The sequence below is a fragment of the Chinchilla lanigera genome, unplaced genomic scaffold (assembly GCF_000276665.1).
Source record: "Chinchilla lanigera isolate Chin_1 unplaced genomic scaffold, ChiLan1.0 scaffold00054, whole genome shotgun sequence".
Taxonomy (NCBI): domain Eukaryota; kingdom Metazoa; phylum Chordata; class Mammalia; order Rodentia; family Chinchillidae; genus Chinchilla; species Chinchilla lanigera.
Genome location: NW_004955455.1, coordinates 3,923,284 through 3,946,769, shown reverse-complemented (window position 1 = coordinate 3,946,769; position 23,486 = coordinate 3,923,284). Strand labels below are relative to the sequence as shown.

General features: G+C 48.4%; 1 protein-coding gene across 3 annotated transcripts in view; it reads right to left on the bottom strand.

Moving 5' to 3' along the window:
• Nf2 (neurofibromin 2 (merlin)) overlaps positions 1 to 23,486 on the bottom strand; it is an 87,866-nt gene that overhangs the window by 3,900 nt on the left and 60,480 nt on the right. Inside the window, exons 10-16 of one of the 3 annotated variants that reach the window (XM_005396218.2) lie at positions 23,340 to 23,453; positions 20,791 to 20,913; positions 19,633 to 19,850; positions 18,114 to 18,219; positions 15,161 to 15,288; positions 12,649 to 12,814; positions 10,429 to 10,488 (exon numbers count right to left, since the gene is read on the bottom strand). In XM_005396218.2, the coding sequence (XP_005396275.1) occupies positions 10,453 to 10,488; positions 12,649 to 12,814; positions 15,161 to 15,288; positions 18,114 to 18,219; positions 19,633 to 19,850; positions 20,791 to 20,913; positions 23,340 to 23,453 (891 nt within the window). In that variant the 3' untranslated portion in view covers positions 10,429 to 10,452. The remainder of the gene's footprint in view (positions 1 to 10,428; positions 10,489 to 12,648; positions 12,815 to 15,160; positions 15,289 to 18,113; positions 18,220 to 19,632; positions 19,851 to 20,790; positions 20,914 to 23,339; positions 23,454 to 23,486) is intronic. The other 2 variants (XM_005396217.2, XM_005396216.2) reach the window with 2 other exon arrangements.

Here is a 23,486-nt window from a genome sequence, read left to right as displayed (position 1 = left end):
CTCAGACACCCTCTGAATCTGAAGAGTCCTCAGCACTACCCACAGCTCTGCAAAGGCCGGGGAAGGAGACTCCAAAGCGGCCACTTCACCATCAAAAGACAGGCAAGCATTAGTGTGCTCAAAATGAGACAGCTTGAGAGCCGATTCTTTAAATCCTGCCAAATCTTTTGGCCTTGAAGTTCCCCACTAACAAGCTGAATGCAAGGAGGCATCTGAGCTGTTTCTTTCAGTGGAACCAATTCCAGGAGCCCTCTGGAAGCCCAGTTCTGATGGGAATGGAGAGCTTTTCTTTGCTAAATCCGAACTCCCTCCAGAAGGGAATTGTTTGGATGGGCTTCTTCAACGCCGCCAGAGAAGGGCCAGCAGTTGTGTGCCCTGTGATAATGGGGACCAGGGTGATAACCTGGGAAGACATTCAGCTGCCTGAAAGCTCCTGAGACAAAAATCCTCTGTGTGAAGGGTTTAAAGCCCAGGGTATGCAGCCCATGTTTCTGCTCACATCCCTGCCTTGACCTCTGAGAAGACTTCAGGAGGCTCCTCAGGGGCCAGGCAGCCTGGAGGGGTCAGGCCCATGCCCACAGCCACTTGGAGTCAAACACAGGGATACCCAGTCCATAGCCCATCTGGCCCAGTGACCAGAAGGGGTGGCCCTGGACAGGTCATTCACTCCCTCTGGTCTCAGTTCTTCCCTGTGAAGTGGTGGTGGCAGTGCCCTGTCTCCCCAGGGTACATGCAGAAGAAATGGGAAGTGTGTGTGAAGTGCCCAGCACTGCGCCTTGCGCATGCAGAGAACTCAGCAGCTGTTATTACTAATAGCGGCGTCACATTTCTTCCCCCACCCAACGCTGTTCTCCTTCCAGGGGGAGCAGGGAAGAGGGATTGTCTGGAAGGGGTGTGGGCAAAAGCAGGGTCATGCGCGGTGCTGGCCTTTGAGAACAGGCACTGCCCCAAGAGGCCTGGCCACTTCCCCAGGCAGGGAGCCCAGGCTGTGGGGGCCTGGGAGAGCATCTTGCCCATTTGCACAATGTTGGCTCTAAGAATTCCTGGATCCGCTATCTGAGGAGCAGGCTGGCTATCCCTTCGAGGTGCCAAGGGAGGGCTTTGGCAGTGCCGGATTCCAGTTACTCGAGCATGTGCTTGTTAGGATGCAAAGCTCTCTTCAGCAGGTGGGATGCTTCCCAGTCCCCACTGCACTGCAGGGTTCAGCCCAACGTCTTCTCTTGCCAGAGCAGGAATTTGACCTTAGCTCCAAGGAAAGGAGAGGCTTGGAGGAAAGCTGACACCCTTGCAGTCTTCCAGAAGAGGCAGCTGAGACCAGGCTGCACTGGTGAGTGACGGCTGCAGACCTCCTGTGGCTGGGAGCCTCCTGTAGTCACTGCCTGGCCCGTATGCAACATGGCTGCCGCCCCAACCTCTACCCTCACCACAGTCCTGGTACTTGCAGTTCCATCTGGAACCTTGCACACAAACTTACTTCCCACTGCTGGAACCTTCCAGTTGCTGCCATGCCCTCTGCATCATCCTTTATCTCAGACATCAAACGCTCTCCTCCCGGCAGGACCAGGAAGCATGGTTTATGCTAGAGAGCAGAGGGAAGGCAGGCAGTGACGAGAAGGCCTTCAGGGAGAAGCTTTGGGGTCCACTCCTTCAGGCAGGAGCTCAGGGGACCTGCTAGCCCCAGGGAAGGAGGTTTTCTAGAGGAGTGCAGGAAGCTCTTCCTTCAGGGCACTGCTAAGAGCGTCTGCCGACTGTGCTCCCTGCTGGGCACACCAGTGGGTAGGCTCCCCTTATCTGTGGGACCCTTTGCCGCCTGCTATATCTAGAACAGGCAAGGCCCATGCTAGAAAGCTTGCTGTCACATTTATAGCACTGCTATAGACAGGAAGTGTTCATAAAGGAAAAGACGAAGGCTCAGAGGAAGTGGCACAAAGCTAGCCCTTCATGAAATAAACTGCTTTTATGGGTCTTCTTTTTCCACTCACGAAAATCGGCTAACAAGCTTCCTGGTTTCCCTGTGATTCTCTGATACCCTAAGGTGCATGAGCGCAACACTTGGCCCATTTGCTGCTCAGTGACTGACCTGGCTCTCTCTGCACAGCACTGCGACACCTCTGCTTGCCAGAGCCGGAAAGTACATGGAGATGATCCCAGTAAGACCCTTACCTAGTCCCATGCTGCACTGTGAATCCAGAACTGAAAGCACCCAGCGAGTCCCACCCACCACAGGAATTCCAAGCCAAGATGCCTGTGCTCCTTCTGGCAGCATAGCAGCAGCCTGCCCTGTCCCCAGCCTTGTCCAGGAGGGAGCAACCCCACACAGGCAGGGTGTGGGCTCTCCAAACACACTGCATTTCGGCAGGTGGTGAAACTGAAGAGGCTCAGGTGTGGGCATACCACCAGGCTCTCACGGACAGTGGCTGTATCACCCTGCCCTGGTCTAGTAGACTTCCTTTTGGGGGGCAGCATTGAGACAGGGTCTTACTGTATAGCTCAGGCTGTCCTTGAACTCACTATGTAGCCCAGGCTGGCCTCGAACTTACAGCAATCCTCCTGCCAACTGTGGGATTACACTCCCAAGTGCTGGGATTACAGGTGTGCACCACCACACCTGGCTTGGTAGACTTCCTTTGAATCCTTCTGTAAACAAGGGGGTGGAGCTCTGCTGAACATGACTGGGGACCATACATGCCACACACTGTCCTTCAGAAATGTTACGGCTTACATTTGGATGTACTCATGAGGGGCCTTTGGGAGGTGACTGGATCATGGGTGTGATACCGGATTAGTCCACTGGTTAGTTTAAAATAGTTCTGGGTATGGATGATGAATTTACTGAAGAGGGAAGATGCAGCACCAACCAATAGGCTTGTAGTCTGGATGAAAGAAAAAGGGAAAGAAGAAAGGCTTACTGCCTTCTGCCTGCCACACCATGAACTATTTCTCCTCTGCTGTGCTTCTCTGCTGTGTTACCCTGCCCTTGGAACCAGCAGATTATGGACTGAAACCTCTTCAGTCTGTGAGCTAAAATAAATCTTTCCTCCTCTAACTTGTGAGTGTCAGGTATTTTGTCCCAGCAACGAGAAAGAAACTAAAATAAAAACTCACACTGAATCCACACAAGACCAGCCACGAGTATCCTGGCAGTCAGGCAAGCTCCTTTGGGAAGCCTATAAACCACAAGGGTCCTGCTTAAAGTGTCCAACCCGAAGTGCTCTTACCAGTTCCCTAACGATGGCAAAAAGAACATGAAGTCTCCTCACCAGGCATTGGGCTGACCCGCTGCTCGATTCCAGCTGTCTCTTTACATCTGATTAGAATCAGTCGTGTGAATAATACAGGAGGAATTAAGTTCTCTCTTGACTGAACCGGCTGTTCAAGTTTGTCACTAATCCAATTCCATTCTGAAGAGACCAGACAGACTTCCTTTTCTTTCTCAGCAGCAGATCTATAAGGCTTTGTTTTATCTTAAGGGGCCTCTGATCCACCTTTCAGGCCCTGGCTCCTCCTTCCTGCCCAGCATCAACAGACTCCACCCCTGGCAAAGTCACCTTTCCTCCTACCCACTGCTCCATCAAATGGCTACTTGTTTGTGACAGCAACCAGGCTGTAGGCAGGCAGGAGAGGAAGCCACTTGGCAGAGGTAGTCTCCTCCTGTTCCCCAAAATGTGTGTGATGTAACAGAAATGGCAACATCCACTCAATTTAAACCGGTGCAGATTCAGTTCTATCTCTTTAGAAGGACAGTGGTTCCTCCTCACCAGGGAAGAAGAGCTGGTACCCAGCTGGGGAACCCTAATGCAGGTATGCATGCAGATGCAGCTGGCTCCAGCTCACTGCTGTGTGACAGGAAGCCCATCAAGACGTTCTGGAGAAATGGACCCAGGGCCTGGAGACAGCAAACTTGGAAAGCACCTGTGGCAAGGCTCTGCTACCTGTGGCACACATGAATGGGCCAGCTACCAGGGTTCTTCCAACATCACTCCTGAGAGCGCCCCCTGTTGGAAACCCACCATGTGAGGCAGGCTGCCAAGTCCCTAGACTAGCTCTCCTCTAAAAGTCCTTTTGGGGGGATTGTTTCCCAAAGTGATGAGAGGGTGACTAAATGTATTCCGGTACAGAGCCTGCAGCAGCAAGGCTGCTTGATTAAGAATGAATTACACTTTCATCAGTACAGAGAGAAAATTGATTCACAAGGCCGCATTGTGATAATCTTGTTCCTAAAGCAAAAGAGGGTGGAGGGGCGGGCAGGACACAGAACCACTTTGGCTATCAGTGGCGAGAGAAAGGAAGCTCTACAATTAAGCTGAGAGAACAAAACTAATCACAGCACCAGGATTCCTTCAACTAGTCTCTGGAGGCCCTGCCTCCATCCACTCATCCCCAGGGAGGAGAAAGGAAGGGGGGAGGGGGATAATTCATTATAAACAATAAGGCCCACAGTGCCGAACCCATTTTAGATACTAACCTAATAACTCCTGGCGCTGAGACTCTGCTTGTCCCATAAAAATGCAGTGGAATTGAAATGCAAGCCCTAAAATCATGTTATACTTCCTCTCTGCCACTACATATTGAAAATGAAGGAGCGGGGGAGGGAGGAGATGCAAAAGGACATGCAGATTCTCTGGCTCCAGGATCCCCGAGGAGGAAGCAGACTCTGGAGCAGAAAGGTGACAGCCAAATCCAGGAGCAGCAAATTCCAACATAATCTTTGGTTTGGAGTGTGATAAACATTCCCCCTTCCAAGCGAGCTGAGGAGGAAGGGTTAGTGAAGGGGGACTGCTGCTGTAAAGTGGCCAGATTAAGCTCTTCTGCAGTCTTACTAGTGACAGCTTGCACCCAAATGCCATCTGGTGATGTGCATGGGAAGAGAGCTGTCCACGCACTTCTCCCTAACCAGAGGTGGCACGAGAAAGGCCACCCTCTCCCAACGAACAAATCCAATTTGGTATCAGCTCTAGAGAGAAATCTGCTCAGGGGACCCTTTTGTGTATTAATCCTTTGGGGACCTAAAGCAGCAGAAAGATGCCTGGAATTGTCCGCCTATGTCTCCAGCCGCCCCTGTGATGCTGGGGGCGCCTTTTGCTACTCTGCCCCTCCACCTGACAAATGGACTAATTGGCCCGATTCACCTCACTGGGCAGGTGGAGACTAAGTGGTATCTATCGAACCCTGAGCAGAGCCTTAGGAAAGAGGTCCGGATATACTGATGTCACTTTTAAATTGCCAATCTCAGAAGAGAAATCATGGCAGGGTTCATAAGAACAAACCCTCGAGCCCGCAGAGTGAGTTTGCATCCCAGCTCTTTCCTCCCACTGTTGCAGCAACAAATCAGATGCCCGGGGAGAGCAGCGCTGAAACATATCTTCAGAGCCCAGGGGCCAAATGGGATGTTTTACTGCATCAAATAAGACCCAATAATGGCCGCAGGCACTTCCAAAAAGTCATAAAACATCTTAGGCCAGCAACGCAGGGTTTGTAAGCTTGAAACCTCCCAAAGAACTGCTCGACTGGGTAAAGTCTCCCCAACAAAACAAGGATTGGGTCTAGTCCTTCAGGAAACGAGGCCAGTATAGACTCTTCTATCTAGAGAGCTGCCACGAACAAGCAAGGAAACTGTAAGCCCTCAACAGTCACAAGACACCCACAAACTGAGTATGGGGATGAACGGCCTTCAGGAAGGAGCCCAAGCTATTACATCCAAGGGGAGCACTCCTAAGACCAGCTGGTGGCTCCCAACGCCTTCAGTGTGCTTCCACAGAGCCTGAGTCAAGAAGACTCTGGAGGCCACTGCGGTTCCTTCTGGTATTCTGCGTGCATGCCTGGCCTCGCTGCTGCTCCCATCCCACTCCCCACTCTTCTTCCTTCCCTCCCCTCCCCTCCCCTCTCAAATGCAAATGAAGGGTTCCAGAGCCAGGAGCCAGTGTGCTACCTTTTATGTCATGGCTGAAGATGTTCCACCAGATGAAGCCTGGTTTCCAGAGCAAGCAGATCCATTCAGCCCACTGGATCTTAAGGAGGGCTGGACATACGAACCCCGTATTAAATACAAACTGTTTTAGCAGCTGCCTTTGAGGCTGACAATGTACACCAGAGGTCACCAGGGAGGCTCCAGGCGCTTGTTTTAATTGTGGGAGATGCCTTTCACGCATATTCAGTCTCTCCCTGAGATTTATCACTTCCCTGGGTGTCTAAAGTGTTCTGCTTCACTTTGCCAGCCCTGCATCTCCAAGGGGACTTGGCAGAAATTAGAGATGACATTGGGTTTTTATGTCTTCCCGGTCTAGGAGAGGTGGCAGGGCATTCCATGAATGTTAAAGCTCTGCCGTCCCCACTCTCCTACCAGTGGGAACCATGGCTGGACACAGTCCAAACCATCTACTAATGAAACAAGCTTTCCAGATTCCACGACCCCCATGATTTCTCATCTGTCGATTTCTTTTGCAATCCTGTGCTCCCTCAGAGACCATGGGCACAAAATTGATGGCTTGTTTGCTGGCACTCGGACCAGCTCAGGATCAGAAGACTAAAATCAGTGCCTTAAAAGGGGATAGCAGCAAAACCTGGAAGCAGGCACAGGCAAACTCCTAGACCACATTTTCACCTTCGGGGTGCAGTGACATAGCTAAACCACACCCGGCTACCACTGCTGTCATCAGCATGAGGGCTCTGATGGCAAAATGCTCAAACTCAAAGAGCTCTGTGTGCCCCCACCCCTCCTGACTGCTGGACTTGCTCCCCTCCCTCAGAGGCTCAGATGCCAGCCAGGAACACATGTCCTTCCCTCTGAGAATGAAACAGATCCAGGTCCCCCAGGGTGGCTTTTGATCACTGGTGCTGCTGATTCAGATGCAAATGTCAAACCAGTCTTGCACTGATCATCAACTGGGAAAAATGGAAATGTGGGGAGGTAAATTAGCAAGAGGAGAAAACTATATCCTTGCAAACTCAAGGAACCAGTAAAGCTCATTCTGGCCGTTTGAAAGTCTCCATCACCATCACATGGCAATTAATACAATTAAGGAACATGCTCACTACCAGCTCTGTGCATTAATGTAGTGCAGCCCGTGATGCCTTCCTTCCTCCCTTACTATGGGTTCACAGGTGGATTTGTTTCTTTTTATATTGTTAAACCCTTACTGTGCCAAGTGCTTCGTGTGCATCCCCTCATTTAACCTCACAACCGTGGGGGGCTGTTTTTATTCACCTCCCCCTTTTGCATGGTGCTGTGGACTGAACGCAGGGTTTCACACATGCTAGGCAAGTGCTCTACCACTGAGTCACATACACTTCTCTCTCTCTCTCCCTCTCCCTCCTCTCTCCCTCCCTCCCTCTTTCCCTCTCTGTTTTGTTTTTTAAGGAAGGAACTTCCAAAGTTATCCAGGTTGGCCCTGAACTTGCAATCTTCCTGCCTCAGCCTCCCAAGTAGCCGGGACTACAGGCACATGCCACTATAGCCGGTTTATATTCACTTTTTATAGGTGAGGACACTAAGTCTTAAGAGAAAACAACAACTTTAGAGAAAGGAAGCAGCACCTCAGATAACCAGACAGTTCTGCCCTTCGCCATTCCCAAGGGACTGTGGTTACCCAAGGGTTTGCCCCTTGAATTAACTTTGGTTTTCCACAGTTTCCTCGGGAACTGCTCAGACATCAGACACCAAACCTCTAGGTGAAGCAGAGAGTTCAAGGGGAGAAATACTTGTAGACTATACAGGAGTAGGTTGGAGACCCATTCTTTTGTTGAAGAATCTACGCTCAAAAGCCATTATAATAAAACAAATCCAATGCAGGCAGGTCTGCACCCTGATTAATGCGCAGGACACTGGAAACTCTCCAGGTCACCACCAGCTCCTGTAGCTCTCATCTCCAGATGTTCTAGATGGGGCTGTGCCCTCAACATCTAGCTATCCACACTTCCAAAGTTGCAATGGCGCTTCTCTTTGGCTAGGTTCACATCGGCCCAGACTGAAGCCACAAGACATCAGAACCATCCCACACAAGCAGGTGGCTTGTCATCAGTCCTGGCCACAGGGACTGCTAAAATTTAGAAAATGAAACATCTGTCAAACTTCATGTGCAGCAAATGCTAGCACTGTTTAACCTGCTGATGCTGGGAGAACGCCAATCATATACTGAAACCCAAGTCCATGCTTTTAGTAACCTTTAATGAATGAGAATTCTTGATTAAAAACAGTCTAGCAACTTGCTTTGAACACAAGTTCACACATTAAGACACTGAAGGGAAGCCAGGCATAGTGGCACACACCTGTAATTCCAGAACTTGGGAGGCTGAGACAGGAAGATTGCCACAAGTTTGAGGCTAGCTTGGAATATATAATGAGTTCAAAGCCAGCCTGAACTATATAGCAAGACCTATCTCAGACCTCCCCCACCTAAAAAAAAGAGAAAAGACAGTGAAGTGAGTGAATGGATAAATGAATGAATGAATGTCTCCATATATAGTCACATGTTGCTTAACAACAGGCACATGGTGCAAGAAACGTGTCGTTGAAGCCACGTGTGGTGGCGTGCCCCTGTAATCCAGAACTCTCGAGGCTAAGGCAGGAGGATCGCCATGAGTTCAAGGCCAGCTTGGGCTACAAAAATGAGTTCAAGGCCAGCCTGCACTACACAGTGAGACCCTGTCTCAAAAAACAGAGTATGCTTACACAATAAGGCAGTGACCTCACTAAGTAATGCAATTTTCTAGGACTACCATTATATACTCAGTTTACCAGTGACCAAAAGTTTTACGTGGCCCGTTACTGTATAAGCTAGGAGCTGTACCAATGTGACTAAAGAATGAAACTCTATTTCTCTATAATAAACAATTCAATGAGAACTGACACTCAAAATTAGCACCTTGAAGATGGTGAACATCCTGTACCACTAGAAAAAGAAAGAAGGGGAAACACATCTCACCGTATAGTCCTACGCAGGGAACAAGTAATAGCACAGGCTGGAACAAAGCAGGATTTCTGCTCGCCCTGGTGTTAACCACGAAGTCCAGGAAACCACGGCGGACCCAGCACACTGCCCTGGGCCATGGGACCACCACTTGGGGGAAACTACCCGGCTTGCCCATTCTGAAGCTGCTCGTAACTGCCCTGCTCCGAGTACCAACTGCTCGGTGTCGGGGTATCGATAACAAGGTGGCATAAGGGCTGAATGAACAGGAGCCCGCTAAATCACGCAGGGCTTAGAGCACACCCAAACTGGGGCTCATGCCATGGATTCTCAGAATCACGAAGAGCTCCAACCTATCTAATTAAAGACTTATTTGGGACTTTAATAGCTAACTTCTCTTACCGGGATAACGACCATAAATGCAGTCTATTTTAACCAGGAATACACACCTCTAATCCCAGCACTTGGGAGGCTGAGGCAGAAGGATCACCACAAGTTTGAGGCCAGGCTGAACTTCATAGTGAGTTCAAGGCCAGCCTGTGCTCAAAGCGAGACCCTGTCTCAAAAGAAAACCAAAATAAATAAATAACTACATTCTATCCTATGCCACATCTCATTTTTGGTAGAAAGCTTCCAATGAGCTTCCCCTACTTGACTGCAGCGAGGACTCCGAGCGATGCACTCCACACTCCTGTCAGATGGTGCTGGGTTCACTGGCAGAGGAACAACTAGGGATTAGGCAAGAAGCAGAGGTGGATGTCATTGTATTAATGGGCAGAATCAATTCTCTCCAGGGTCCAGGCATGTTGGAACAATACGCAGCAATGGTTCCATTCATCACTCAACAACCCTGAATATTCATCTCCCCCATGCCCAGGACAGGCCTGTCTCAGTGTGTGATTGCGCTGCTCAGAACCACTCCACACTGAGCCGAAGCCCAGAGAGCTTTAAAGAGCAATGGAACAGACACTAAACGCAGGCTCTCTCAGACGAGACCCTGTGTTCTGTGTTTGCTGTACTGGAAAAACAAAGGGGTGTGCACAGCACGGGAAAGCTCTCAGGGAAAAAGAGTGCGCCTGGCAACTCCGCCCTTCTGTGATCTGAAGTTGACAGGTGTGACCACCGATCTGCAGAGCTCACCATTCCAAAGCAGGTGTGGATCTTCAGTGAGAGACACCAGTCTTAAAAGCACCCAAATTGACCCCATTTCCATGCTAGGGTTATTTATCTAAGGAGTACACCACCGAAACAGAGGACCCTTAGACAGACCTGGCTGGACAAGAAGCCATGACCTCTCCCAGCCCAACAGTAACACGAGATGGGAACGACAACCAGTCCTGCAGGCTGTGACATGCTCTTCAGCATGAGGCAGCCGTGTGGGCCTTGAAGGCTGGCACGGCCCCGCAGGATGGACGCCTGCGCTCAGTCAAAGCATGCTGCAGCGTGCCCGGGGACAGGGACAGGCAAGCTCATGCACAGGTTAGTATCACAGAGGGCAGGACCATCACCACAGACAGAGTACCTGGGAATAACCTACTTTGAGGACTCAAATGCAGATAGGTCTTCTGCCTTGGGCTTGAGGCTAAACCAGCAAAATAAAATGAAGAAAAACAAAAACACACCCTGTGATATCAACAATGCCACATGTGCCATTTGCAAAATGCTTAGACAGGCCTGAAATTGTGAGGAGTGACTTGTTTGCTTTTATGACTTGAAATTATGTCTCCAGTTTTCAGGAGGGCCGCAAAAGGCTGAGGGCCCAACTCACCACATAATAGCAGCAGCAAAGAGAAGGTTGCTCCTGCCACCCAGGTACCAAGGGGCGGGGGCAGGAGGTTTGAAACGTCTCCCTCACGGGCTGAACAGCTCACTGGCCCGGTCATTGTTTCATTCCTTCATTTAATAATGGAGGCCTCTGTTTAACCCCTCTTTTGCTAACTAATAACTTTGTTTTGGAAATCCAGGAAATGACAGAAGCCAGAGGTTAAGAAGAACACAGACCATGGGAATGCCTTTCCTTCTAAGTTACACTATTAAAAGGAATTCTCCACCCACTGCCAACTGTAACTAGAGTCACGAGAAAAAAGTGGGGGTTCCCTACTGTAACCATCAGCAGTGGGCAATGAGGCACAGATTTCTTGGGGTTTCCAGTCAGAACTTAGCCACGGAAAAGAGACAGCCCTTACACTAGGAGGCCATTTTAAAGACTAAGGTAAAGGGTAAAAACTGAACCCTATCAATCATTACCTAAATTCAATCTAAATAACATCTCTTTTACAGGTATAACCTGATCCCTGGCTATCAGCTAAAAGCAGAGCTTTGGTTGGCCAGAAAAGACCTTTCTACTTTCCCCAAATAAGACACATACTCGTGGGCTAATAATGGGTATAGAATTTAACTTTAACTGCTAAGTCTCCAAAATGCCAAGAGCTTTAAATATCAGGAGGGAAAGGTAGGATACCTGAGCCTCATAAATGAAGACTCAGTTTTTAAAAAATTAAGGCTTCAGCAGGGCATAGGAGTGCATGCCTGTAATCTCAGCACTTGGGAGGATGAGGCAGGAGGATCATTCCAAGTTCGAGACCAGCCTGGGCTACATAATGAGCTCAAGGCCAGCCTGAACTGCATAGTGAGGCCCTGTCTAAAAAAAAAAAAAAAAAAATTAAGGCTTCCCTAGATACTTTCTCTGAAGTATGAAAAAAGCTTGAAATTCAAAATTTGGTTTCTTAGCCAGGCATGGGGGCATACGCCTATAATTCCAGCACTTAGGAGGCTGAGGCAGGAGGATCGTTGTGAATTTGAGACCAGCCTGGGTTACACAGTAAGTTCAAGGCCAGCCTGAACTGCATAGTGAGACCCTATCTCAAAAAGACAAAATAAATAAATAAATGAATAAATAAATATAAAATTTGGTTTCTCAATCAAGAACAAGACGGTATAGTCTGTGCCACTTAAAAACTCAAAAAGAAGCTGTGTGTCATGGCACACGCTTCTAAGCCAGCTAATGGTGGTGATGATGGTAGGAATATTGAGGTAAGAGGATCTCAAGTACAAGGCCAGCCTAGATAACTTTCTCAAAATAAAATTTAAAAAATGGGTAGAAGCTAGGCATGATGGCACACACCTATAATCCTAGCACCTAGAAAACTGAGGCAGGAGGATTGTGAGCTCAAGGCCAGCCTGGGCTACATGGAGAATTCATAGCCAGTGTGGGCTAGATAGTGGGACTTTGTCACAATAAATAAATTTTTAAAAAAGGACTGGGGATGTAGTCTAGTATGTGTGAGGTCTTAGGTTCAATCCTCATTACTGCAGAAAAAAAAAAAGAAAAAACAAAATGAACAAACAAAATCATAGCAAACCACAAGAAGACTGGAGGGGACACCATTATCAGCAGCCTCTTCATTATGCCTTCACATTAAGCAAGGCAGCTCCCTAGGCATCACCCCCTTTGGCTTAAATGCAGAACTACTTTAGTGCTCAATGATGGATCCAAAACTGCTCTAGCAGGGATTTATCTCATCAGAGCTTTTAACACAAGCTCCATTTCCATCAAGCCAATGGGCTCATGGTCACTGGCAGATTAAATTTCCTTTCTGGCAGGAGCTGAAAAATTTCCCCAACTAAGTACATGTAAAAAATGACAACAGTCTAATGATTCGGCTCCTGAGGAAACCAGATGCCAACCTCACATTTCATTAATGAATGTCCTGATCAGCAAAAGCCAGGAGACTCTGAGTACCTTTTTAATCGTATTGTGCTTGCTACTGGTGCCGCCCCTGTCCGAGTTCTCATTGTGCAGAATGTCCAGTGCCGTCTCCCGCTCTTTCAGCTTCAAGGCCTCGATTTCCGTCTTCAGCTCATTGAGCTGCTCCTGTAGATGCTTGCTCTTCTCCATGTACTCCACTCTACGGCAAGAGGACACTGTGCATCAGGGCTCAGGCCAGCACTGCGGCATGGTCAAGATGCTCTGTGACCCACGTGTGCTCAGTGTGGGAGCCAGTGGCTGGGGCCCTGGGTTCACATCTCCAATTGGCCACTCATGGGCTGTGGGAGCTTGGGACGGTCACCTGACTGCCAGGAATCTTTTCTCATTGGTAAAATTAGGATAATGATCCCAGGACTGTGGTCAGGACTAAAGAAAGTATAGGAAAGCCCTCTGTAAAATCCCAGGGTACTCAACGAATACCACTTGCATAGGTAACTTTTAGTTCTATACAAAACAGCACATGGAATGAACCTCCTGGCACCCAAAATAACGTCCTTGTCTTGACCCTCCTTGGAGCCGTAACTCAGATGATCTCTTCTGACAGGTCACATCCACACTCCCACTTGTACTCAAACCTCAACTCGTTAAGATGACAGAAGCTCACTCAACCAACACGAGGAAGGAAAAGGCCCCATCTTACCTGTAGGCAGACACACTGAGCAACAGTAACTATCACGGTGACAATCTGGAATCTACCTTTGAAGTGTCTGACTACAAGGGCAAGGCCGGGAAAACAATCCAACACAAATATGAAGGAAACTTCTGAAGGCATTAACATGGCTAGGATACGGACTCTGACAACATGAGCAAAAGAAGTGCGTGCTAGGAGCTGAATATCTGTCTCTCCCTAGTTATATCAGCAATGTGAAGGCATCCAGAGGAGAAGATGATTAGATCATACAGACTCAAGGATCTCATGATGAGATTGTTGTCCTTATGAAAGAGATCCCAGAAGTCTCCTCGCTCATATGATAATAATGCAGGAAGGGACTGCATAAGAACCAGGATGAGGGTTCTCACCAGACTGAGTTTGACAATGCTTTGATCTTGGATTTCTACAATCCAGAACCACAAGAAATAAATATCTGTTGCTTATAAGCCACTTAGCCACTGGTATTTTGTTATAGCACTCTCAACACACTAGAACAATAAGAAAATATAAACTACAACAAAGCAGGACACAGAACAGGATGTAGCCTCACAATGATCACAACCACATACATATGCACATCTTGACGAAGATGACAGGAACTTAGAAGATACTACCACAAGTGGCTTAGGCCACCAGCTTCTTGTCTATGCCCTCAGTATGAGGGCCTGGAGAGAAATACAGCCTGTCTTGTGGTGGCCTAGGCTGGACTCCAAGGAGGTACTTTCCTAGACAGTTATCCTGAGGTAATCACACAAGGAGAGAAGTTTTGAGCCCTGGCCTGCTCTTTGTCGTTGGTGTGATGTTGCGTGAGCTCAGTAAACTAAGTCTGTGTTCTCATTTATGAAACAGAAACACTGAAGCTAGGCATGGTGGGGCTTGCCTATGATCACAGCACTCTGGAAGGCTGAGGTAGGAGGATCCCAAGTTTGAGCCCAACCTGGCAACTTAGTGACTTAGGGAGACCCTGTCTCAAAATAGAAAGAATAAAAGGGACTAATGTAGCTCAGTTTGAAGCCCTTTGGTTCAATCTCCAGTACAGTCCAGGGGGGGAAAAAAAGGAACACTAAAACTTACCTTAGATGTCAGTGTAATGCTCATTCGTAGGAATTAAATCAGACAGAAGCTAAAAAACTCTAACATAGGAACACTTAGTCCATGGTAGCTACTGTGATTGTTTTCTGCCGATTGTGGAACCAGTCTCCCTCTGGTTCTGGGAATGGGGGGACCCTTGCTTCACCTTCCTCTGCAGTAGGACTCTCGCCATCTTGGTTATACTTCCACTGACCATAAGGGCAGCCCAGGCCAAGCCGGGGCTCTGCTGAGGGCTGTCCGACGCAGCAGATATCCCACCTGGCCACCGGCCTTCCTCAGCCTCAAGCCCCAGCTCCTTCTGTCTCACCTCTGTTCTAGACACAGGAAGCACCACTGAGCCCAGCTTTCAGGGAACATGACTAGGAAACTGCAGTGTAGCACATGGCAACAGCAGCAGTGTGACTGACTGGGAGGTGCCTAAGAACCTAGCTCCATTCTTCAGTCAGCGTTCTGAGCTGCTATAAACTCCAGGTCACCAATTAAATGTCATTTTTATCCTAGAAAACTGACTGCTGAGCTGTTATCTTTTTTTTTGGTACCAGGAATCGAATTCAGGACCTTGCACTTGCCAGGCAGTATCTTTAATTTCTAATTAGGAAACTTGTCCTTCCACGGGTGATAACTGAGTAAACCTTTGCAGGAGCTGGCAACAGACCTTTGTCGCGACTCCCCGTGTCCCCAGACTCAGATTCATTCACTCATGTTCCCGGCTCCCCAAGCAGGCCACAGGGGACTACATACTTTTCTTTCTCTATTTCCATGGAAAGCCGCTTCATGTCAGTATCCTTGAAGTCAAAAGACAGGCTGTCGCCGATGAGGTTGAAGCTTGGTATGTCAGGAGGCATTGGTGCTGGGATTGGGTTCACCGGCTGTCAGTGAGAAAGCTCAGAATTAGGAGATTCGGGGTTTATAAGAACATGTCCTCCACATTCCATGCTGCCCAGGTAAACAGTCCCAAAAAAGGGAACACTAAAACTTACCTTCAATGTCAGTATAATATTTACTAGTCAGTAGAAATTAAATGAGACAAAAGCTTAACAACCCTAACATACAGGTACCCAGTCTGTGGTAGCTACTGTGATCGAACCAGTCAATTTACTTGTCTTCCCACAAATTTAACCTTTCTTACACTCAGTCAAATCAAACACAAACTCCTACTCACTTTTTCACTTAGCAAACTCCCACTTCCTGCACTAGGAGCTGGGGATGCAGACAACAAGACAGGGTCTCTGGCTCTGAGCAATTCAAAGTCTTGTTCAGGAAACAGATGTATTCACAGTTAGAAAAGGCAGACACTGCAGCCAGGGAGCAAACAGGCCAAGGGGGCCAGCGGGGACACGCAGGAAAAGATGCTGCTTCTGCTATAATCAGAGAATGTGTCAGAAGGAGAAGGGTGCCAGGTGAGAAGCATGGTGACAAGCTGGGCCAAGAGCCTGACTGCTGGTCATCTGCAGCCCCTGTGTGGCCAGGTGGGTAGGAGACTGGCTCTGGACCAGCAAGGTTCCACCAGCACGCTAAGGGGCTTGAATTTGGAAGACAGGGCCCAGGATGAAGCACAGCATGAAGTCACTAGATTTGTTTTGGGACTTTCTCATCCCAGAAGAGAGGGTCATCTAAAGTATGGTACTAATCTCCTCCCCAGTTCCTTTAATTATTTGCCCTACTAAGTCATAAGTGGTATTTAGTACTCCTTGAGCTGTGGTGCTTTCCCATCTCTTAAGCTCTATCCCTCTTGTAAGACCCTTCCCAAACCCTTTGATCTCTCACCAAAGCCTTTCCAGATCCCTTTCGGACAGAAAGCTGCCCTTTCTTTCACTGGCCCCTAAGACTGCATGGCTCTGTAGTGGATCTTTGCCCTAACTCTACACAGTAAAGACTCTTTAGGCTGTGTCTTCTTTCTGCTGTCTCCACACTTCCTGAGGGCTGAGTTGGCCTCTTTTTCATCCTTGGATCCTTCCCTGAGTTTAAGGTGGAGTCTGGGAAGGGGTGGAGCCTCAGAACTTCCATATGGGACAATAAGGCCTGAAGCAGGGTATCTGAAGGGTGTCAGAAGTGGTGCTGAGTAGGGGCTTCTGGGGCCCTATGAATTTATTTTTCTGATCAAGGGCTGAATACATAGGTATGTTTTGTCTGCGAAAATTCAGCAAGCTGTACAGTTGTAATTTGGGCACTTCTCTGTATCCCTGTTATACTTCATAAAAACTTCCAGAAAGGATGAGTACTGGCTGCTGCAACACTGGTGAGAGCAGAAACTGGTACAACTATGTCTTTCAAGGGCATCAAAATGGAATATCTGACCCCATAGTTCTATTTATGATCATCTACTCTACCAATATGGACACAACATATATGCAAAAATTTGTATTCAGGGATGCTCAATGTGGTTTTGTTCGAAATTATAAAAGAAAACAGACTAAATATTCATCTGCAAGGGACCGGTTAGATGCATCGCAATCTAGCCATCAGCCCGAATGTGGTTAAAACCTGGTATGGATGATCTCTTCCAGGATTTGTTGCTAAGAAGACCAAAGTTAGAGCAGTGCATGAAGTTTGCTCCAATGTAAGTTTTAAATGTACACATGCATCTCAGGCACACAATCCAGCTGAGCACTCAGAGGATTCCATTCCTGGCTCTTGCCTGTCTGCGACTACCTGAGAGGCCCTGGGTGAGGACATCAGCCCAATCAACCCACCATGCTGCGAGAGGTCATAATAAATGGTTATTGGGAGCCACACATTTGACTTGGGGTGCGGTTACCCAGTAACTGACAACCATGACACACAGCATAGTAAACTGCTGACATTTCTCCAGCTCATACCCTGGGTATTTTATACCTCTTGTGCCCTGTGTATGTCATATGCGTGTAAGTGCAGTGTGTGTGTTTGTGCCATGTGCATGAATGTGTAGTGTCTGTCTGTGCCATGTGTATGAATGGCCATGTGTTTGTGCTGTAGGGTGCATCTGTGCCCTTGCCTAGAACATCCTGTCATCTCTTCCCTGCCTGGCTAGTCCCTGCTTCCTCTTCAGGAGTCAGCTCAGGGGCCATTCTCAGCCTTTCCTAACCCCCAGGCTGGGCCGTGTTCTAGGCACCTGTGCACACCTGCCTGGATATAAATTTTCAATGGTGTGGCATTAAGTGGACAAAACATTTGCAGAATGGAATGGAAGGAAAGCAGTTTCTGTTTACTTTGTGATCCCATTTACCAGAAGTCTGTCTTCCTGTCCCAAAACGGAGGTTGAAATGTGGTTCTTTTATAGCAATAATTCACTTTGAGGTAGACCGTCAGTCCCTTCCCAGAACTATAATTATGGTAGATAGTAGAAGTATCTGATACTACTTCTACTGATAGTAGAAGATTATATTCACCTAAGCATTAGGAGACTAGAGAGCAAATTCTTCTGAGGATAATTTAAAACTGTATTACTTGGTATAAGAAAAATATTTGAGAGCTGGAAAAGGCTCTGTTGCCTGTTACCTAGGTAATCAGAGAGGTAACTGACTAGGCTGAAGCTAAATGGTGACCAGGGATGTTCTGCCCAGTGCCTGGCAGGCTCTGCACCATTGGGTGTGCCATGCTTTGCTGGAACTGTCAACCTGAAGGTACTGTCAGATGAACGGAAGGAATGGGAAGGACAGGAAGTTACCAGGTCTAAAGCAGCCACAGGGGGCTGGCAGCCCCTGCCCAGGCTCACCGGGTATGTAGGCTTGGTGGCAATTTCCAGGAGCTTCTGCTTGGCTCTTCGCTCTGCCTCTCGGGCTTCCTGCAGGTCCTGCTTCAGCTGATCTGCCTCCTTGGCCCTACAAAGAAATGAGATGTCAGTCTCATAGAAGAACTTGGGTAGAGAAAGGTGATTCCCACTCCCACCCCGTCCCAAGGCAGCTGGGTTTACCTCAAGGATGGCTCCTGACAAGGCAGACAAGGACCGTGGGGCAGGGACATTTATAGAAAGTCAGAACTGCCGAAGCAAGAGCAGTATTCCTAGGCATTATTTTATTTCAATTGGTAAATCTACACTGGAAGACCAGGGAAACCGGTGGAACAAGAGCCAAACAAGAAACTGTGTAAGCTTCAGTGCACAGTGGTACACCCCTACAGTCCCAGGTCCTCAGGAGGCTGAGGCCAGAGGATCATTTGAACCCCGGAATTTGGGGCCAGCCTGAGCAACATACCAAGATGCTGTTTCAAAAAACACAAAGCCTCTGCAATAGGTGATGGTGGTGGTAGGGGGTAATGCTCTCTTCTGTTTGTTTCTGGATAAAAGTGGGCTGGGCAAATGAAAGTGCTAGTGATCAAAAGTCTTATACTAGACCACAAAGGCCAGAATATAAAAGAGCGGGTTCTTTATAACTCCCAAGTAAAGCACCCTCAGACAAAGGGCCCACTTTGCTTGAGCAGAAAGACAAACCTGATCATTGAGGGCCAATCAGATCCTTGCCCTATGGGACATGGACTGGAAGTGGCACGTAAGGCCTAGGACATGGGCACCTGGCCCAACATTTATCACTCACAGAGGATGTGACCCACATAGAGAAAGGGGCCTGGGCAGGACAGACATCAGGGAAACCATATTCTCAGAATGACAAGCAAAGAATGGTGAGGAAACTACAGTGAATCACCTTAGTTGCTAGAAGCCAAATTCAAGTGTTCTAAATCAATAGAACCAGATGCTGTGGGGAATGTGCCAGTGTTTATCTGAAGGGTGCAGGACCAGAACAATCCAGACCTTAGAATAGTCTCTGAAAAGTACAGACAACAATTTGGTACTTCAACCTGGTCACGAGCTGGGGCACCGTGGTCACAAAGAGGACCGCAGCTTCCTTCCCTCATCTGCCAGGAAGGCTGCTGGCACCTAATTTTCCTTACATGTAAATAATTGCTGTATTCTCACATCCTCTCCAAATAAAAAAAGGGGAAGGAACTGCATTTTTTAAAAATGCAAAAGAACCTCTTTGTATCTCCTTAGCTAAAAGCAGTTTGAAGATGCGCTTAACAGCTTTGCTGCAAACTTGGCTATGGGAGGATGGGGTCTTTGCATAGAGGCCAGAGAACTGCACTCCGTGCCCTTCCAACAGTCCCAGTCCTAAGGGCCCGGCATGGAAGGAGCCTCCTCACCCCAGGGGGTGGAGAACAGCCTGAGGATGGTTGTGTCCAGCTCTGCTTCGGGGCACGATTAGGATCTTAGGCTCCCTGTGCCCAGGGCAACTCCTCACCTTCTCTCCGACTCCTCAGCCATCTTCAGCGCCAGCACCTCGGCCTCCAGCACCTTCTGCTCCATCAGGCGCTTCTCCTCCTCTGTCCGAATGGCTGTGGCCTTGATGCGTTGCATTTCCTGCTCAGCCTCTGCGGCCTTCTGTGCCAGGAGCTTGGCCTCCTCCTCAGTGATCTGGGCCTTTTCCGCCAACAGGTCGGCCGTCTCCTCTGACCGCATCTGGAGGAAAGCATGCTCTTAGCAGTGCCCATCTCCCATCCAGGTCCGGCCTCAGACAAGTAGGTCAGCAAGTAGCAGGCTCAGACTCCTTGGGCCTTGTCACTAAGTGTCACTTTCAGGGACCTGTGGCAACGGACAACAAGCCAAATCCCCCTACTATTAAAAAGCAGGATTCTTGAGGCTTCACCCAGGAAGACTAGGAAAAAACACTGTGAGCACCCACTTCAGCTGAGGCTAATGTTTTATGAGGCAGAAAAACAACATCATCTCTTTAAATCGGTGGTTCAAAACCAGAGGGAGGTTTGTCACCCCTGGAGACCTGTGGCATGGCTGGCAACATTCTGAATGTCACCAAGGATGAGGTGATGTTACTGGCATCTAGCAGGCAGAGGCCAGGGACACTGCAAACCATCCCTCAATACAGAGGAAAGCCCCAGACATCAGCAGTACTGGAGCTGAGAAGCACCATTTTAAAAGTAACCCCAAAGGGCCAGGGATTTAGCTCAGTGGCACAAGCGCCTGCCTGGCAAGCACAAGGTCCTGAGTTCAATTCCTGGTACCAAAAGAAAAAGGCAACCCCAAGGTCAAAGTGGAATTTTGCTGTACATGCCTAAATCTGCTTTTGTCAGCACAGATGTTTTGTGGTGCTAGGGATCAAACCTGGGGCCTCACACATAGTAGGCAAGCACTCTACCAGTGAGTTACATCCCTAGCTCCAGCACTGACACTTTTTGTGTATGGTACTGGGGATTGAAGCAGGGTGGCTCTACCATTGTGCTACATTCCCAACTGCTTTTTATTTTGAGACAGGATCTCAGCAAATTGCCCAGGCTGGCCTTGAACTCATGATCTATCTGCCTCAGTCTCCAACTGAAAGCAAATGTTGCTTATTTACAGAAGTCTCCACATAACGCCCTGGGACCCTGACTACAGAAATCACCAGTGCTTCGTTGGCCATTGTTGCTTCTTCTTTCATCTGCAGCAGCCTCCTCTCCAGTTCATCTCTCGTGCGCTCAGCCTCCTCCCGCATCTGCTTCTCTCGAGCAAGGCGCTGCCGTTCCATCTGGGAGTGAACACGAGTAGGCACTGACTCACAGTGCTTTTAAGAACCCCCTAGAAACCCAGTCTGCAGAGCCTCCTCTTACAGGGCCTTTCTTTTCCCTTCCCTTTTGGCAGCCTGGGTCATTCCTGTTGCCTATGACCCTCTGGCCTTCTAACCCAGCCTCAGAGGGGGAAGCTGTGCTCCTTGGCAAAAATTCTAGTAGTGAATAGACAAATGAATGAAGAACAAAACACCAAGTTCAGCATCCACCTGGACAGAAGGGAACACTCCTACACGAGGTGTATGGCAACCGTGACCTTGTAACGCCACGTTGGTTAGAAACCTCACACAGCTTTGCCCTGTGGCTGGCGGATCACAACGCAGGTTTCTCCTCCCTGAGACACAGTACACAGACAGCTCTCTCATCTGGTCAGATGAGCTGCCTCATCACTTCTAATCTGCACAGACCCTTCACACATCTCTGATCTCATCCACAACAGCTCTACTCCTGCCTCTATCCCACGGAGAGGATGGAACCACGTGTGATGCATCAATGGCTCCCACACAGTTTTTCACAGGGGAGGAAGCTGCAGCAGCCGCAGCACAACCTCACAGGGCCCCACGCAGAGGCAACTCTGGAGCCAGGCGGGGAACACAGCGCTCATTCTTAAGGCAACATTCCAAAGCCGTGCCGCCATGTCCCTGCTGTCTCCCTTGCCTTCTAGATCACTGTGTTAATTGGGCCACCTGCCGGGCTTAATAAGGGGAACACGCCTAGGACAGCGCTATTCTCTGTGATCCCAGGGTACTAACTGAGTTCAGAAAGCAGAAGCCACCAAGTGACCACTGCACTATTTTCTGCCTTAAGTAATGAAAGCACATTTAATTACTTCTTTTTTGCTTTAATCTTATTCCAAACTCTAGCAGATTTCTAAGACTGCTGCTTTTTCTAAATATGAAGCCAAAAAAAATGCATCGGAACATTAAAGAATAATGCACAGACAAGCAATAAAATACTATAAATGCTCTGCTTTTCCTCTTGCAGGTCAATGAAAAGCTTGGCCAATTTGTTCCATAATTTCCATTACATTATTTCCCTCTCTATTATTCAGCTCTTGAAAAAAGCCCCAGGCAGCCCCCTTCAGTTCCCAGTGCTATACTTTCTGAGATCTGACTCCAACAATAAAGACTTTTCTATCTGCAAAGCAGTTTATCACTTACAACAAGAATGACCCAAGCTTCAGGCATAACATCTTTGACCTGAGACAAAGAGGTATCATTAGTGCCACTTGCTAGATAAGAAAACTGAGTCACATACTTAGTATCAGATCTAGCTCCAAGGTCACTGTGCTACTGGGCCACGAAGCCCCTGACCTCTAGCTGCTGACATGCCATGGATGTGTCCCTTGCCCTATTGGCAGTTCAGTTCAGGCTAGCGGGTGTGCAGCTATTCTTTACCAAGCCCCAGAGGCCTGCATGCTCCTTGACAATTTCAGATCTCTCAGTTCTGAGCTTTGCTCTACTGAGAAAGATGTCAAAGGGAGCTCTTCTTGAAGTTGCCACTATGACCCCACACTGGCTCACTAGCATTTCTGTTTCCAATAAAACCAATCCCGTCATCCCAAAGCACCCCAAAGAGCACATCAATGGCCCACTGTCCCAGAAAGCAAAGAGATGGAGAGCTGACGGCTGACTGGATCAAACTGGGCATCTCACTGTAAATCGCAGGGATGGAAGTCAGCCTCTCCGGGGTACCCGAATCAGACAGCAGCACACAAACTAATTATTACACCTCTGAGCTTGCAAGTCCTGAGGGCAGCCGACCGTGGCTGCTGTTACTCTATCTAGCAGTTCACCCCAAAACACAATTGATATTCTCAGCAGTGAGGCCCAGATTAGGTGTGTGGATTTTGGTGAGTAAAGCAGGTCTATGAACAGAAAACAATGATGCAGCTCTTCCAGTCTGCTGATAGGTGCTCCTGGCACCTCCCACAGCAGGTGGTGTGCGCCCAGCCTGACCCGCAGTGAGGAACTGTGGCCTGAGTCTAATTAGCATTCCAGCAGCGAGCGCTGAAATGCCGCCATCTATTCCATCACCATCTAATTAGAAAAGGAGACGGCCAGGTAAAGGGGGCATGCAAAGAGAAAGACAGCTAAGTGTATGGAGAGACGAAAGCATACTTAGCTACCGCATCCCAAACCTGTGTTAATCACACTTAACTTCATTTACGTGTAGAAATGACTGGAGATGTTTCTTTTAGATATGCTATTAGAATTTACTGCTCACTTTCACAGCTAACATCCCACCAGCTGGATATCAGCTAGGAAAGATCCAACAGGATAAAATTCATGGCGAAATGATTTCTACTGGCCCACAACCCCCCTTCCTTCCTAGGCCACAACTGACCAAGCAGGGACTCCATCAGTTAAAACAAGGTCTTGCTTACCTGCTTTCTAGCCTTCTCCTCCCTGGCCTGGGTTTTCATCTGCTGAACTTCCAAAGAATCGGCTTTCCTTCTCCTCATAAATAGGTCATGGTTCCCAATACAAAGTTGAAGAATCTGTGGCCACAGAAGAAGGAGCAATGTTACACT